The sequence below is a fragment of the Peromyscus eremicus genome, chromosome 7 (assembly GCF_949786415.1).
Source record: "Peromyscus eremicus chromosome 7, PerEre_H2_v1, whole genome shotgun sequence".
Taxonomy (NCBI): domain Eukaryota; kingdom Metazoa; phylum Chordata; class Mammalia; order Rodentia; family Cricetidae; genus Peromyscus; species Peromyscus eremicus.
Genome location: NC_081422.1, coordinates 43,890,085 through 43,908,135, shown reverse-complemented (window position 1 = coordinate 43,908,135; position 18,051 = coordinate 43,890,085). Strand labels below are relative to the sequence as shown.

At 48.8% G+C, this 18,051-nt stretch overlaps 1 protein-coding gene across 2 annotated transcripts; it reads right to left on the bottom strand.

Moving 5' to 3' along the window:
• Positions 1-2,557: 2,557 nt before the first annotated feature.
• On the bottom strand, positions 2,558-14,404 carry Drd2 (dopamine receptor D2). 2 transcript variants are annotated; one of them, XM_059266898.1, is made up of 7 exons: positions 14,093-14,404; positions 9,956-10,065; positions 8,957-9,093; positions 7,553-7,743; positions 6,502-6,588; positions 4,613-4,943; positions 2,558-2,815 (listed from the first exon to the last, which is right to left on the bottom strand). In XM_059266898.1, the coding sequence occupies exons 1-7, from the start codon at positions 14,375-14,377 to the stop codon at positions 2,622-2,624; spliced, it is 1,335 nt and encodes a 444-aa protein (XP_059122881.1). In that variant the 5' UTR covers positions 14,378-14,404; the 3' UTR covers positions 2,558-2,621. The 2 variants fall into 2 exon arrangements, with proteins under 2 accessions (XP_059122881.1, XP_059122880.1); XM_059266897.1 differs by lacking the exon at positions 6,502-6,588 and having other exon boundaries at positions 14,093-14,377.
• Between the last annotated feature and the right edge of the window lie 3,647 nt (positions 14,405-18,051).

Genomic DNA, 18,051 nt, shown 5'->3' with positions numbered 1-18,051 from the left:
CCAGGAGGACAGTGAACCATTTGGCACAGGGAAGACCAGACAACAGGTGAAGGAAGCCATGTAGTCAGTCTCTAGAGACAAGGATGGTCTAGGAATGGGCTCCAGGTATGAGGAGACATTGGAAATGTCAGGGAAAGGAAATGGGGAGGGAGAGCTCTGAGTACTTCCTTCCCAAACCCACCAAGAGGAGCAGGGGCAGGGCCTTCTTGGAGAGCCAAGCCTGGGATACCCCTTTCTGCCCTGTGTTTTCAGGTACCACTCCTCCCATCCCTTTGCTCCCAAGTGCTCAAGGGGGAGAGGGTGGAGCCCAGCCCTCCCCCTGCCCACTCTAGCTGTCAATCTGCTGTCTGGAAGAAAGACTTGAAGCCTCCTGACAATTGTGGGCAACTCTCCTGCCCCGCCTCCCGCCCCTGCCCTGCCCTCTTCCCCTCTTCTCTCTGACAGGGCTCTTCTCTGATTGCGCTGGGGCCTGCCTCCCCACCCCGCTTTCAGGCCTCCCTTCCTCTTTCTCTTCTCTCTCCCTCTTTGTCATCTCCTCCAGTTCTCGAAGCTGGTAAACTTGAGTGTCCTCATAAGACTTCTAATGATGAAACAAACTTTGAATCTCCCAGCCAGGTCAAGATCATCATCCATCCTCAGACTGACGGCATGGTGAGTACGCACGTGTGTGTGTGTGTGTGTGTGTGTGTGTGTGTGTGTGTGTGTGTGTGGCGGGTGCATTGATTATTAGTTGGGTCAGCAGTAGAGAATTTCCTAGGGTTTCTGGACTCAATGGGGATTTGATCCACTCCAGGAGATGGCCACCAAGTTATAGGTGGCCCTGAGCTACCCTAGGGGACCTGCTTAGCTTACCTTCTGGCACCAGGGTGCTCCTGGGGACAAGAGCCTTTCCCAAGGCTTAGCACTACATTCAAGTTCAGCAAGAAGATCCAAGTCCATAATTAAATGCTCGGGGCAAGTTAAGTGCTCCAAAGTTTGGTGCTAAAAATATTATATTTAGCATGCAAATTATGCCCTGACAGCTCCCCAGAGCCTGAGCCCGTGGGTGCCACTACCTTGTTTGTCATTATTCCTGATTTCTAAGGTGCCAAGAACATTCCCCTTTCACTGGGTTGATTTCTAGCTCTCTTTTAAGGAGACAAGTTTCAGTTGTCGGGGCAATGCTGGCCTGCAGACCCTGAAAGCTGTGAACAAGCCTGGAAGTGGGAAAAGGTGCATCTGTCCAAACCACTACCCTCAGACATCCTTGCCTCCTCACACTACCCATGTTAGAGACTGGACACGGGACAGACGGATTCAAGCAAAGCCAACACCCCAGAGGACAACTGTACCGTGAAACTATCTCTGCCCTGGTGGCTAAGATTGGTCCTTCAGAAGTACCAGGACCCAGGGAGGGGAGGGGGAGCTGGACTACCTCTTATTGTTGTCCCCTTTATGCTATATCTAAACGTGAAAGACAGTGTTGATGGTGTTCCAGGCCACCCAAGGGCCCATGGGAATGACTCTTGTCAAAGTTTTATTGGTTTGGTGCATGTATAGTGATGTTACAGAGTTGGAGCCCAGGGCCCTCCAAGCTGCAGCTCCCCCTCCCCTCTCAGGGCTGGAAGACACCAGACCCACCAGTGTCAGTGGCTTCCTACCCACAATCTCCTCTGAGGCAGAGGCACTGGAAAGGAAGAGGAATTGGAAAGAGAAGAGATCAGCAAGGAAGTGGTAGGAGGCTACCCACTCCCCCCAAGAGCTCCAAGTTATCACCTCCAACTTGAGCCCCAACCCGGGTCCAAGGCCTGACTTCCCAGGATGGCCAGCATTTGCTGTGAGGAGTGGATGTGTCCAAGACTTGTCAGAGGGTGGCAGGGTGGGTTGGAGGATAGAGGAAGATCAGCTGTTTTTCTCTTTACGGTCTCTCTAGGGGCCCGTGAGGATTAGAGTTGTTCCCTTCAAAGGGTACGGAAACCACATGGGGTGCTATACCAGGGTAGGACACAGCAGTACCCACTGCTATGAAATGTAGGGGTTCACACTGGAGTGAGGGTGGAAAACAGATTTTTTTCAGCCTCAATTTCTCTGGTGTCCATGGAGCTGTCTGGTGTTTATGTGTGTGTCTCCCAACACTAATGTCGCCTGGGGGCCTTGGTATGTCCCCTGCTTTCCTGTGTAGTCCCTGTGAAGTCTGAACTGTCCTTCCCTCCCACCACCTGATCCAACCTGGGCAAGCAAGGGCCAGGTCAAACCAACCATCATCGTGTGCTCGGCCACCGAGCCAGATTCTGGCCTCAGCAACTCCAGTGCTCCCAGGAAAGGTCAAAGAAGGCCGCTGCATCTTTGGTGCCAAGGAGACAGGGTCTGGATGTGAGAGGGGCACTCTGTGAGCTGCCCTGAGCCATGAGTCCAACCCCAGAGCTGGTAAGATACCAGTCTTCCTGGCTCTACCATGGCAGGATGAGGGTGTGTGGGCAGAGAGGGGCACCGAGCCAAGCTAACGCGGCAGGGCCGGCAGGGTCAAGAGAAGGCCAAGTCCGTCTGGGCCTTTCTGCCCACAGCTTGCAGGGATGAGGTCTGGCCTGCCTAGGCAGGGAGGCGGGAAGCAGCTGCTGTGCAGGCGAGGGGCAGACTCAGACTCAACAGTGCAGGATCTTCATGAAGGCCTTGCGGAACTCGATGTTGAAGGTGGTGTAGATGATGGGGTTCACGGCACTGTTGACATAGCCCAGCCACGTGAAGGCGCTGTAGAGGACGGGCGGGATGTTGCAGTCACAGTGAATATTCAGGATGTGCGTGATGAAGAAGGGCAGCCAGCAGATGATGAACACACCTGGGAAGAGGGCAGGGTCAGGCTGGCCGCAGGCCAAGGAGAGGCTGGCCCGGGGTGGGCCCTGTTCCCTACACACCTGTCTGCTCTGTCACAGGCTTTCCTGGAGCACCAAGGCTGCTAACTGCATGTGGCAGCCCCAGGATGGGAGCAAAAGGAGCTCTGGTCTCAGATCTAAGCATCCTGTTTCTGACACTTATCTGTAGGGAAGGGCCCCTGTACCTTCCTCAGCTTCATTTTTTTTTTTTCATCTTCCGAATGGACACAACGGCTGCCTGCTAGGGAAGGAAGTGACTTGAACACAATTGGGAAACATTCTGACCCTGGTCGGTCTCTGCAAATGCACATACAGACTACTTCCCAGTTACCATTGGGGGCAATGTCATCCTCAAGCTGGTGACACTGGAAAGAATTTGTTCTCAGCAGTGTGGGACATATAATTTAGGAAAAAGAGAGAGCTAAAAATCCATCTTACTTAGCGTTCATGATGACCTCTTGAATTCAATGAGAAACTAAAGTTCATGTCGGTTCCACAATGTCCCCAGGGGCCACTTTGCTCTAGTAACACAACTGATAACTGATTCCCATCTGTCTAGGTCCTTCACATGGCAAGGTTCTTGCTCCAGCCTTTCCCAGGATTTCTCAGTGTTGGTAGACACACCCTTTGTTGGTCTTACCAGAAGACCATGCCTTCTTACACAGGCAGGCCTCGGGACCACTTACTCCAGTTGGACACTCAGTGTGAAGGCATAGGAGGATATTCTAGGGACAGAGCATTGTCTTGTGGTAACAAGACCCTAAAGAAGACCTGGTGGACTGCCACATAGAGCCTTGCTCCAAACCCATCCTGCCACACACCCAGATAAATGGAAAATAATCCCTTGCCCTTCTGAGGTTTGCCTGTGCTTCTGAGCAGGAGGGCATTAGAACCTGCCCACTCATTTGCCAGTATTTTCAGACCATCAAGGGGGTCCCAGTGTCACAAGAATGGCACACTCACACCCAACCCTCCTTTTCCCAACTGTCTGTATCAGTCTACTTCCTAGGGCTTTCATTACACAATTTTATAGAAGTTGAAAAAAATTAATTGCGCGCGCGCGCGCGCGCGCGTGTGTGTGTGTGTGTGTGTGTGTGTGTGTGTGTGTGTGTGAGCATCCATATGCCATATGGAGATCAGAGGATAACTTGTGGGAACTGATTCTCCCAGTCCACCATATAGGATTGAGGGATTGAACTCAGATTGTCAGGCTTGGTGGTGGCAGGCGCCTTTACAAGCTGAGCCTCCTCTTCCAGCCCATAGAAGCCGGAGCTACCTCTCAAAAGCCCATCTTAATTTTCACAGTTTTATCCCATGGGGACTTGGCTAAGTGAAACGGTAGATTTCAAAATTCCTCATCAATAGCAATAGTCACAAAACACACAATAACGCACATGTGATGCTTTCCTAACCCTGCGCTATCCTATGACAACAACCCTGAGAGGCAACTTACTCCACAGACTGGGAGACCAAAAGGAGAAGACACCAATGTGGGACAGGTTACGGTGTCTTACCATATACCAGTGAAGCTCAGACACGTAGTCAGTCAAACTGCCTGAGTTGACATAACCATGGTCAAGTTAGGTAACTACACAAAGTCCTGGCTTGCCCTTCTGTACAGTAGGCACAACAGGAGATTCTACTGACCTGTTACTAAGGAAGTACCCAATCCATGACCCTCCAGTCATGGTTATCAAGACAGGTCTGGGACCTGCCAAGGCTTGACATGACAGGGCTGTAGCCATCAGCCAGATCTCACTCACCCAGAACAATGGCAAGCATCTGAGTGGCTTTCTTCTCCTTCTGCTGGGAGAGCTTCCTGCGGCTCATTGACTTTAGGGAGGTCCGGGTTTTGCCATTGGGCATGGTCTGGATCTCAAAGAACTTGGCAATCTTGGGGTTGACAATCTTGGCATGCCCATTCTTCTCTGGTTTGGCAGGACTGTCAGGGTTGCTATGGAGGCCATGGTGGGATGGATCGGGGAGAGTTAGCTGGTGGTGACTGGGTGGGATGGGGCTATACCGGGTCCTCTCTGGTGGGCTGGTGCTTGACAGCATCTCCATCTCCAGCTCCTGAGCTCGGCGGGCAGCATCCTGTAGTGGAGGCAGAGAACTTAGGATGAAATCCCTGGGCAGAAGCCACCAAGCCTCCGTGGCTTTCCTGCCCCTCTGCACACTTCTGCAGACAACAGGGTTACTCTGACAGGAAAAGGAAGAAGACCGTCACCGTCACTGGGGAGGTAGGGGTCATCTGAATACAGCACTCAAACTTATGGCAGTCACTCCTGGCCCACTTCCCAGAGCCGTCCTTGGAAAGCCTCAATACCCTAGAAACACTTGGGTGCAAAGTACCCAGGCACTTCTATTTTTTTTAGAACCTAAGTGACACTTTCTGGGTTCTAACTAAGGGCCAGACATCAATCCAGTTACTAAGATAAGCCCCTGACTGACATTCAGTCTTGGCTCACCTTCAAGAATTCAGTTCTAACTACATGAAAATCATGTTCCCCGTACCCCCCCCCCCCCCCCGCCGCCAGGTTGGAGTACAGACTCCTGCACCAGTATGGGCATGTGGGCCGACTAGACTGATCCAGAAGCCAAGGGCTGATTTGGAAGCTCTATATCTTCCCTGTTAGGCTGACCTGGAAGGTCCAGCATAGATCCACACATGGCTTCCAAGTTCCTCTTTAGATTGTCTTGTCCTGGACCTTGGTGGTCTCAGACCAGCCTCTGAAATAGAGCCTATATGCCCAGATGGTGAAAACGGGCTGCTGCCTTGAATATAACCTGAGATCTGTTTCAGTACCGGCTTCCCAAACAGCACATTAGAGTCATATCCCTGGAACACAGACAAATTGTGGGGGTCCTGCTATCTAAGAGACATATTGCTGGACTTTACATATTCTCCTCTGTGGGTTCAAGGCCTGCTTCTTGAACTCTGGTGCTAGCTAGTACCAGGAAACGCTCAGGTATGCTATGAATCTGTACTTACAGGTTTCACATTCAGGATATGCTTCTTGCCCACCCCAGCTGCTCTGCTCCTCCCCTACCCCATCACCAGCCACCAGCTGCCAGCCCCAGAAGCTGCCTATCCAGAAGGTGGCACGTGCTGAATGGAACAGTTTGAGTATGAATTCAGAAGCCACGTAGATCTGGGCTCCAGTACATGTCCGATGCTAACTGTTCAGACTTGGGTGAGCTACCTGTACTCCATGAGCCTTGGCTTCCTCTTCTGTGAGCTGAGGACCAATAAGATTTACTTCCCAGGGTCACATGAGGATTTGATGAGATGGCAGAAGCATGGCAGGTGTTTGGGAAGTGGAAATGCTCCTATAGTCACATGTTTGGGAAGTGGAAATAGCTCCTATTGTCATGTGTTTGGGAAGTGGAAATAGCCCCTATTGTCACTTGTACTAGGTTACATGGGCAGGTCATGTAAGCTAGTGTGGATCTGTGCCTTGCAGAACTGAGGTATCTCACTGCACCCACATTTGGAAGTATGCAAGGTGAATGTGCTCTCAGTTGATGGAACGTAGAGGCGCCAGGAGGCACTTTTCCCTTGAAATAGCTAACGAGGTCCCAGCATCAGGGACTGTGGGATCCACTGGGGCAGAAAGATGATGGCATTTGGGTCCCTGACCTGAGCACTTACCATTCTCCGCCTGTTCACTGGGAAACTCCCATTAGACTTCATGATAACGGTGCAGAGTTTCATGTCCTCAGGGTGAGTACAGTTGCCCTGTGGAGTGAGCCAGTACATGGGTCACACAAGACAGAGGGGAGCAGAGGTGGTGAAGGGACAGAAACCCAAGACCAAAGAGCCAAGGAGAACTCAGACTCTGAGCAGAGGCTCAGCAGTTAGAGGAAGATGGCTGCAGAAGACCACTGGGGTGAGAATGAAGGTTGGCACTGTGAGGAGAAGTGGGCAAGGTGGGGGGGGGCAAAAGGAACTCATTCTTCATTCTTTGTGAAGGACCTGCTCAGGATCATGCTAGGCACATGCTCACATCCCTTCTCACATCAAATCTTCACGACCACCCTGTGAAGTGCGCAGGACTCCCATTTAACAGACCAGGAAACCGAGGCTCACAGAAGCTAAGCAACATGCCCAAGGACACACATCAAAAAAAAAGGTGAGGGTACCAGGATTTGGACCTGAGGCATCTAACCCCTAAGTTCTTGTTCTTTCCATACTGTCTTTGTTGTGGAGTGCTGAGTGGAAGAGGGAGTTTGGATGATAAACGGGCAGGGGAGGGATAGACGGGCAGAAGAGAGAAGTAGAAAAGAGGAGGCAGGGGTGTAACATGGAGGGAAGGGCAGAGCGTCGCAGGCAAAAAGAACAGTATGGAGAAGATGGGGATGGGGAAAAGGAAGCAGAGAGGTCAGAGTGAGAAAGGCAAAACGACATGAGGAGGAAGAGAGAAACCAAGGACCAGACCAAGCAAGAACTGCTTTGTGCAGCCACAAAGGTCTTCGTGCAGACAATTCTAGTTAGCTTCCGCTATGGAGCCCCATCTTCCATTTCTAAAGATTCCTCCACTCAGCTAAGGCCCACACCATCACCCAGCCCCTCCACACCACCAGAAGCTCCTCCAGTCTAGACTTCCACATTGCTGGGATGTCGCAGGTCCCCACCCAAGTGTAGTATGGGCTCTCTTGGTAACGGTTAGGTAGGGACCCTTGTTGGGGCTGAGTCTGAGGACCTTGAGCGGGGTCTTCAGGTTGGCTCTGAAAGCTCGGCTGCTGCGCTTGGTGTTGACCCGCTTGCGGCGCTTGCGGAGGACGATGTAGATTTTGATGTAGACCAGCAGGGTAACGATGAACGGCACGTAGAATGAGACGATGGAGGAGTAGACCACGAAGGCAGGGTTGGCGATGATACACTCATTCTGATCTGAGGGAAAGGAGAAACCCATGTGGGCAATGTGTCAGCAGGCCCACAGGATCATCGCACCACCAGAGGACAGCCATCCCTTTGTTGGGAACCAGAGGCAATTTTTCAAGACTAGGTACTGATGGTTGCCTGGACATGGCAGATGCAACTAAATGCTCAGTTTAAAATACAAGCTATAAAGTCCTCAACTGTTAGCAAGAAGTAACGCTGGTACTACTGACGGCTTCCAGGTTGTTCATTCCTCTTCTCTAATTACTTGCTCATTAGTTTTGTCATTTCTAAGCACACAGGAGAGCCATGATTCAGAAGAAATGACACAAGGAAACATTTTCAAAAGAGGAAGCCATTACTTTAGCCTTTCATATGTAATGGGGGAAGGAGAGGCCCTGCAACTCCATAATTTTGGTAACAGGATAATTTCACCTACTTAGTGAACTAACTTACCTGTGCTCTAGTATTTAATATGCATCCATAGTCCCTTCCAGGTAGACCAGATGTCTGTTGATATCAAGCCCACTCTGTATTAATTCAAGTATAACTAGCTTTCTCCCCATTTCTGAGAATCCCTGTGGCAGCTGTATTCTGAACTACACAATTCTGGGGCTTCACTGTAGCCTATGAACCACAGAGGGACGTGTAGCTTTGTCTCGCTGCTGAGAAGCAGCTCCAAACCACAAGTATTCTGTTCCTCTTTTGTCTGGGATGCTCCTGACTCTGCCTCACACAGGAAGGGCATTGAGACCGGCTCATCTCTTACTTGTTTCTAGCTTTTTCCTCCAGGCATCATGGGACCTTCACTCAGCTGACCCACTGGGTTTGAATCTCCTCCCCCAAATATCACTATCAGACATGGATAGAGTAACCTCCTCCTTGCCAAAACATACACCAGCATACACACACATGTGCAAGGCTGTCTGGCTTGCTTCGACATATTAAATGAAATTGAAAATGGTCAGACCTCCTTCCTCCTCAGTCATTTTTCTTGCTTCTCACCCAGTCCCAATGTGCCTGGAGCCATTGTTTCCTCTCCTGCCCAATCTGGAATAACTCTGAGTTGGACAGGATCTGGAGGGATGCATCTGGCTTCCTTGGGGATAAGAATGGGCCACCATTGGGCTTCCACCCATATCTGTATCAAAGACTCAGCCACTCAGTGTCCCGAATAGAGCAGAGAGATGGAGATATCTGAGCCCCAGGCAAAGGCCAGACTTGCCTGTGTTGTTGAGTCCGAAGAGCAGTGGGCAGGAGATGGTGAAGGACAGGACCCAGACAATGGCGATCATGACAGTGACTCGACGTTTGGAGCTATAGCGCGTGTTGTACAACATGGGCATGGCCACAGCTGTGTACCTGCAAAGGTGGAGATCCTAAGTCTCGGTTGCAGACCAGAAGACCCCTCACTCTACAAGATGCACCACAGACACCCCTTCTGCTTGGTTCTATGATGCCTGACTAATGCCCTCACTCAACCCTTCCCCTTGTCCCCACAATCAAGCACTTAATGAGCAGCGGCTACTGTGTACTCCTGGGCCATTGCACTAATTAATTTTCCCACCTGGATCGCAGAATTTCTGATGGATCTTTGCACATTTGAAATCATGCTCACTATCCTGGACTGCAGAAGGTAGAAGAATTTCTTGACAACTGGTAGTTCTGTCCCTCAGAGCAAGCAAGGCTTTAACCCCATTTAGCAGTAAGTGATTACAGTGGCAACCATTTTTAATCCTCCTTCATATTCCTCCACCAAGCTCACCTCACCCAATAACATCTGATCTTCCAACAATCCTGTGAGAGAGAGGTACAGGGCCTCTGGAAACCTTCATGACACGTATGTACACAGGAGTGAAAGGCTGTAAGGATACAGCCTGGGCCCCCTTGACCAGGTGGTTTGTGCTGGACACAAAATTCAAACTCAATATCATGGCTTAAGGGACAAGTGTCCTTTTCATGTCCAGAAAACGAATCATGGAGTTCAAATAATTCCTACAGTCTTCCCATGAGCTCCAGTCAGAACCAACTCTTTTATACAAGTTACAGTCTGGGTAGTCCATGAGGAACGTGCACTATCCTAGCCAAACACACACACACACGGACTCACAAACACACAGCCATTCGTTACAGCACCACAGACAACCTGACCCCGAGGAGAGGTGAGGCAGTCAGCAGAAAAATGAATGACCAGGATCACTTCATCCCACCTGGTTGCCCTTACCTGTCAATGCTGATGGCACACAGGTTCAGGATGCTGGCTGTGCACATCATGACGTCCAGAGTGACAAAGATGTCACAGTGAATCCTGCTGAATTTCCACTCGCCCACCACCTGGCGACAAAACAATGTCATGGACAGGAAGCATGGCTATGGAGATGATTTCCCAGGGGGAGGTTGCGCAACAATCTCAAAGGGACCGCCCTAGCAGTTGTATTAGCTACATTCCTCCTTTCTGTCACAGAATACCTAGCAAAAGCAATGTAAAAAAAAAAAAAAAAAAAAAAAAAAAAAAGGTTTATTTTGCCTCACAGTTTTAGGATACTGTCCAATATGGTGGAAAAGGCATGGTGGTCGGAGCTGGAGGCATCTGGTCATGTTGAGTCAACAATCAGGAAGCAGAGGAAGATGAATGTGGGTGTTCACCTTGCTTTTTTCTTTGCATTCAGTTCCTGTGTTCCACACCCGGGGGTAGCAATGACCACATTTAGAGTGGGTCTTTCCACTTCAGGTAACTGAATATTGGAAAATCTCTCACAGACATGCCAGAGGTCTGTCTCCTAGATGGTTCTAGATCCCATCAGACTGACATTCCCTATTATCCATCACAGAAATCTTACAGGTCATCAGCTGAGCAGCAGTGGGGAACAAGTAGTACCTATGAAGACTTGGGGTCTGTACCCCTGACCTCTCTTCTTTCAGACATGTGAAACTACTTTGTGCCAATAACTTTGTGTTGGAAGAAAGATGACTCACCTCATCTGAGTGCCTCAATTTTGAATTTTAATCTATAAAGCACCTGGGTGATTAACTAATGATCTCTATGAGTCTTCTAAACATCCAGTTTTGTCTAGTTAGCATGTATACACCACAGAGACAACCATAGTCACTATACTCTCTGATTTTTGGCAATGCATCTTACAGATCTAAGGTGAAGTCATCCCTCCCAGGGATAGCTAACTCTGAAAGGCTGGAGTACCCCAACCATAGAGGAAACCTTTGACTTCTACTCACAGGAGGGGTGAGAAAGACCCACCCATGTACTGGATCAGGGAAGCACCCACTGTGTGTCCCATACTAATTGCCATATTGCTCCTCACCAACACTGCCCTTTCTTCCCTTTCCAGACACAAAACCAAACATCACTATGTAAGCTCCACTGGGGGTGATAGAGTTGCCACCACCTCCATGGATGGAGCAGCAGTTTTTCTGTGTACATCTTCTCGGGGTTCACATGAACCTGTTCCTGCATTGTGACAGGGCTGACAACTACTGGATATCCAGCTGTAAACAGACAGGGCTTCCATGATGCAGAATTTATTTTGAAAGGACCACTGGGCAGGTCATTAGGCCCATCTGGTTCACACTAGCTTTGGAGGCCCTCCTGAGACTGGTATCTAGAAGCTGCCTTCATGTCCCTGAGGACTCAGGTCTGAGATGTCAAGGACCTCTTCACCATCTTCTCTGCCCCTCTTCTCTCCCACCTGCCATCCATCCCTTCTAAAGATATCTATTTAGCATCTTGATGTGTGCTACACTCTGGCCTAAACTTCTGGATAGAGGGGGTAATGGTCCAGACAGTGCCTTCTTTCAAGGATCTCTCAAAACCACTTTTCTCCAGCTTGCCTGGAGGCTGAGTGAAGAAGGAAGGTGCTGTTTCTATGATCCTGGGAACAGTTACTCTGTAGAGTAGTTAGGAGCAGTGATTCCTCCTTGCTACAAGCCTTCGTGGTACTTCCTGTCGGGATGCATGTTCTCAGCCTCCTGTTGAGACCTGTCCACGCTGCCTCAAGCAGACTGTATCGTCTAAGCCCTCATCAGTTTTTTTCATCCATGACATGGCACTTCCTCCCAGGCTCAAGGGGAGAGTAGGAGAAAATGCTCCATCAGTGTGGAATAAGTGATCAAACGACTCTGAAACCTCTTTGCAATCTCATCTCTTCTAGAAAAGGCTCACAGTGACTCTCTCTGTGAAGGGTGGGAGACCTGGAAGTCTCCAGGTAGGCAGGAGCTCTCTCTCTCTCTCTCTCTCTCTCTCTCTCTCTCTCTCTCTCTCTCTCTCTCTCTCTCCCCTCTCTCAGGAATCATTCCCTCAGCTATCTAAGTGGAAAGGGGTGGAGTCGAGAAAGCCTTTCTGCACCTTGACTCTTGAAGCATTCTGCTTTACCTCTAAAATAATGGTGAAAAATTATGAATAAGGCATCTTCTTGAGGGACTGAGGTTCCTAGAGATCCCAATACAGTTGGTGTAGAGATTAGACTATCCCACAGTCTAATAAGGACATGGAAGCTGAAAGCCAACAGAACCCATGTATAGCCCTGAGCAGAACATGTTTCACTTCTGGAAAGAAGGGGGAAGGGAAAATCCTTTCTAAGTCGAGGGATTCTGGATATCTGTCACTACTTCACCTTCATCGATCTTGTTATAGTACAATCCATGGACCATTCTAAGCACTTTTTATATAGGGACTAATTTGATTTTCAAACAGTCCTACAAGGGCGGGACTCTTGTTCTTCCCAACTTACAAGCAAGGGAGCCAAGGCACATGAAGGTCATCTGTGCTTCTATTTCCCCAGCACTGTTCCATGATTGCTCAAGGTGTAGAACCCCCTTTTTAAGGGAGCAGGAGCAGATCAAGTCTGAGAATTAAGAGGTTCTTTGGGGAAAGTTGTGCACATGGCTCAGGATGGACCAAGTCCAGGGCCCTCACAAACAAGAGGGTGAGGGAGGAACTGCAGTGGGGCCTGTGGGGGCTAGTTCAGTGGTGGACCTGATGCAACCTAGGATCACCTGGAAAGAGAGTCTGAATGAGAATAGGGCCGGCTTGTGTCTGTGCCTGAGAAGGTTTGGGGTTTTTGTTGTTTTGTTTTTGGATGGGTGAATTGACATAAAATGACCCACGGTGAATGTGGGTGGTTCTATTTCATGCGCAGGGCCCTGGACAGTACAAGAGTAGAGAGAGCAAGCTGAGCATTAAGCATGCACGCATCTGTTTCTTCCTGCTCTTGCCTGAGGATGAGATGTGGCCAGCTGCTTCAAGCTCCTCCCTTGATTTGTCACAGCAATGGTCTGGAACTTGGAATTATGAGCCGAAATAAACCCTGTCTGCCCTAAGTTGTTTTTTGGTCAGAGTATTTTCTAGCAACAGAAACAAAATGACAACAATATTCAATATCCAACCATCTTCCCACATACTCAGGCTCGAGACTACCTTCTGCCCTAGACAGGCCATCCTAGGCTCCCAGGCAGAGAAAGCTGTGGCACCTCACTTGTGCCCACAGAAATTCCCCGGTTTCCCATATCTGCTTGCTAGGCAGGGAGAGTACCCTCAGAGAGAAGGTATCCACTTTGGGACTTCTCCACCAGCAGCTTTTCCCTTCACTGTGAGGCTTGGGTGAAGATGGACAGCATCTCCGCAGAGCCTCTGATTCCTGTCCTAGGAACTAAGCATTGAACTGGCAGTTCTCAGTTTCTCCATCAGTGTCCACATTGTGTCAGCCACAGGGCCCTGAGCAGGGGACTACCTGCTCTCCAGCTTGAGGTACAGCTGGGAGGTTGCATAATCCTCCCTGGGAAAGAGGTTGCAGCATGGGCTGCCCATGGTTGCCTCTACCAGGATACAGGCACTAGACTAAACTGGGAAGAGGAGGTAAGGACCCCACAGAATAGCAGCCCTGGTTTCTGAGATGGGACAGAGTGATAGTTTCAGGCCTTGGAGCACAGACATTGTCCCCTCCTTAGTAATTCTCACCAGTTAGTCCCACTTCTAGTACAAGCAATTCCAGGGCAAGACAGAATTCTAGCTTGGACCTTCCAGTTGTGCGAGTAGAGAAGACATGTATCTCCTCTGCCCAGTGCCCATCATTTGCCAAATGGCAACAATGCCAGCTCCCCAGAGCCACTTTGAGGATGCTAAGGAAGATACATGTATAAAATACTTACCATGGGGCCCTGCACTTAGAAAGTACACTGTGAATGACAGTCATAATTATTATGACTGTCTATTTCATAAAGAGAAAAACTGAGTCCAGAGGAGAAGGAAAGACTATGGGGTTGGGGGAAGTGACAGAAACCGCTGGGTTTTAAGAATCCAGACTCCAGTACAAGGTCCTGCTAGAGTAAGACAGGGATCCAGACCTACCTCCAGGTAGACGACCCAGGGCATGACCAGTGTGGCTACCAGAAGATCGGCCACAGCAAGGCTGACTATCAGGTAGTTGGTGGTGGTCTGCAAAGCCTTCTCTCGGGATACAGCCATGCACACCAGCACATTGCCAAAGACAATGACAAAGATGAGGAGGGTGAGCAGCATGGCATAGTAGTTGTAGTGGGGCCTGTCCGCCTTTCCTTCTGACCCATTGAAGGGTCGGCTCCAGTTCTGCCTCTCCAGATCATCATCGTACCAGGACAGGTTCAGTGGATCCATTGGGGCAGCGGGGCCACTGGGTGGCAAGGCTCTGTCCGGGAGAGATGAACACAGAGAGTGAGCAGGAGGACTTTCTGGGCAGGCTTCCTCTCAGCAGGGCGTTCCCTGAAGAAAACCCAAGCACCAGCCAAGTAGAGAATTCTCCAACCTAGAGTTTTTATGCTCATATTCAGTGATCTTCTAATGTTGGGGCCTGCTTCTGTTCTTCTAGCAGATGGTATAGTAAAGGAAACACATAGATTTTTCAAGTGTAATAAAATAAATTTCAAAGGAGCTGCTTATCCATTCTTTCATGTGTTCAACCCACTCACATGCACAGTAAACTAGGATGGGAGTTCCAACACCTAGTGGTGGAAACAGGAACAGACATTCCTTAATGCTTGATGCTATGAACATTTATTTATCATCGTTCTCTATGTGGCTAGAAAATACAGGCAAACAAAGTATACATGGTCTTGTATCTTATATTCTAGAAGAAATAATAGCTACTGTGTTCAGTGGCACAGGCCTGTAATTCCAGTTGCTCCCAACACTCATGCAGGCTGGCCTGGGCTACAGAGTGAGTTCAAAAGTCAGTCTGACAACTTAGTGTAACCCTGTCTCAAAAATTCAAAGAACTAAAAGAAGATGTTTTGGTATATTTCAGTGGTAGAGTGTTTGCCTAGCATACACAAGGCCCTGGGTTCAATCTTTAGTACTAGAAAGAAAGAAAGAAAACAATAGCCAATTAATTCAAGCAATAAACTTTGTGGTGGTAGGGACTAGGAAAAGGAATGTGGAGAAAGATACACATCCTAGTTTATGTACTCAAGCAAGGCTTTCTGATGGAAGTGACATTCAACGGAAACCTGAAGGATATGTAGAGAGCTGGAGATTATGGGAGGAGTCCAGACAGAAAGGCCCAGGTGCCATACAAGAGAGCTTAAAAGAGATTTGAGAAAACAGAAACCTAGAGGATCTTGGTGTGAGTTGAACCAGAGCAGCTGTCTAGGGGAGATCACAGAGGGCCTGAAAAGCCATTTAGACTTGATCTAAGGGCAGCAGAAACTACATGTTCTGATCTGCCTTGCAGAGTGATGAATTTGAGCATAGTAGAGAGTGGATGGGAGAGGTCCACAGCAGGAGCATGATACCAGAAGGAAACCATTGCAGGAATCCAAGCAAGAAATGATGAGGTTCCACAGAACACACCATATGGTAGGCCTGAGACGAAGTAGGAGGAGCCTGCTAAGTGACTAAATGTTGGGAGATGTTTCATCTAGGGAGAACATAGCACAGTCCCAACAGCAAATGATTCTGTTCAACTAAAAATGTAGGGCACGACAATAAGGTTGAGGAAAATGAAAAGAGGGACATTCATAAGCCAAAATGACTGAGTCTTTTCAGGATGGGAGTCCATGAAAACTCAGGAGTAAAGGAATGATAGCATTAAATTGGGGTTCTGGAAAGTTCACTGGCTGCTTAGAGTGGAAGAGAGCATAGAGTGAAATGAGGTAACTTTAATTCCAGTAAGAGACGGCAGTCACTGGATGGAAGCAGTGGAAGTGGATGTAGACAGACCTTAACAGTCAATGTCATGGAGCCTGGTGGGAGAGTAGATGGAGACAGGAGGGGGAAGAAGGCTAAGAAGGCAAAGAAACATCCATGGCAACTCATGGATTTGCCTAGGGCTGGCAGTGATGCACTCACAGAGAAAATGTAGCCAGGGGCTCAGGAGCAGACTTGAGCGGTATCAGGCTTGGCTTGGGTGATGGTTGTGATTGAAACAGTGCACACATAATATAGTTTCAACAATGCTAACAAAAATGTTTCAGTTTCACGGGATGCAATGAAATGTATTGGCGTTCTGAAGTGTTCCACACAAAGCACTAAGACCTCCTGGTGCTCTGCCACCCAGATGGCCTTGAAAGCAGACAGTCAATGTCATTTGGGATGAAAATGGGGGGAAAAAGCAGATGGTTGATCGCCTACTCAGCATCACCACTCTGAGATCCCTGGGGAAATGGAAATGTCTAATTCAGTGTAGTGCAACGTGGAGTGCCATCCTGCAGCAAGTTTCCCAATTCGAAGGCAGTGAAGCATCATGTCTTATTGATGCTGTATTTCAGCAAAGCCAATGGGTCCCTCTTCCTACTTGGAACACACAGCAGGAGACCTATATGTACATATTGATCAGGCAGCCTGGTTGCTTCTGACATTAATTTATTCAATCAGCATCTATTGAACCTGCTACACATGAAGCACCGTGCAATGCATTGAAGTCTGGAGGAACTCTTCACTCCTATTCTGTTTGCTTTCTTTTTCAGCAATGGGGAATTGAACCAAGGATTTAGTATCTGCTAAGCAGCACCTCTGAGCCACCTTTTAGTCCTTTTTCTCTTTTTAGTTTGAGACAGACTTACTAAATCACTTGGGCTAGCCTTAAACTTACTCCATCACCCAGGAAGATCTTTAACTAGTGATCCTCCTGCCTCAGCCTTCTCAGTCACCAGAATAACAGTACTGTACTACTTAGGCCTGCCTCTACCCCAGATCTCTCTGTTCCCCGTCTCATCACCGTTAGTCCTTCTCCTTGTCTGGCTAGTGGTATCTGCCATGCTTCTCAGTTCCCTGTATCCCCTCCCCCCACCCATTCTCCCACCAGATCAGAGTCACGGTTCTGCAATACAGTGGTGAGCTAAGATGATACAGGCGTATACTTATGGGCTTGAGAGTTTGCCAGGTGATTTTTGGATACACTGTCTCAACCTCTAAACAACTGTCTGCAAGCTTTCAACATTACCCCCACTTCATAAACAAGGCAAATTATCCGGAAAACTCTAGTCTGAGCATATGCATGCTTCAAAGACTGACTCAGAGTTCTCCTTTCCTGGAATTAACCTAGACTGTCTCCCACCCTCCTGAGGGTTCCTGCTTCTCCATTCTGGGTTCTGTCCTGGAATACTTGTGTGTCTGCTTTCTCACTGATGTGCAACCTTGGCTGCATGCATGTGTGGTTCCTGCATGGAGTAAATACATAAAAAGCACACGGCTTTGTTCTACTCTGTGATTTGCAGGCAGTGAGTATTGAACAGATGTTTGCTGAGTTGAATCAAAGGTCCCACTAGTAGACCTGTGAAGAAAACCACTCTGGCCTTGAAATGTGCTTACTAACACTAGCCACTAGATTCACAAATGTCCAAAAGTAATGAAGCCCAAGAGCATCCCAAACATTGAATGGTTGCTCCAGTAATAGGCTCTACTGTGTTTCTCATGTCTGCCTTACAAAATTCATATGCTAAAGCCCTAAACCCAGTATCTCAGAAGGTGATGGAGATAGGACCTTTAAATGGGAAATTAACTTAAAATGAAGCCCCTAAGAGGCTCTACTCCAATCTGACTTGTGTCCCACAGGACGAGGAACGTTGGACACCAAAAGACTTGCCGGGCCTGCATGAACAAAAGAAAGACCGCATGGGGTTGCTGTGTGAAGAGAAAAATGTTCCAAGATGAGGTAAATCCTGTGCCTGGGCCATGACTGCAGGACAAAGACACAGTGAGGGGGCAGCTAGCCTGAAGGATTCTCCTTTTTTGGGTCACCTGCTCTAGCCAACTGCTGTAAGGCCAACCACATTTCTTAGGCTCTCAGAGTGGAATGTAGGCTTCAGTGTTGATCTAGGCAATACCGAGAAAGC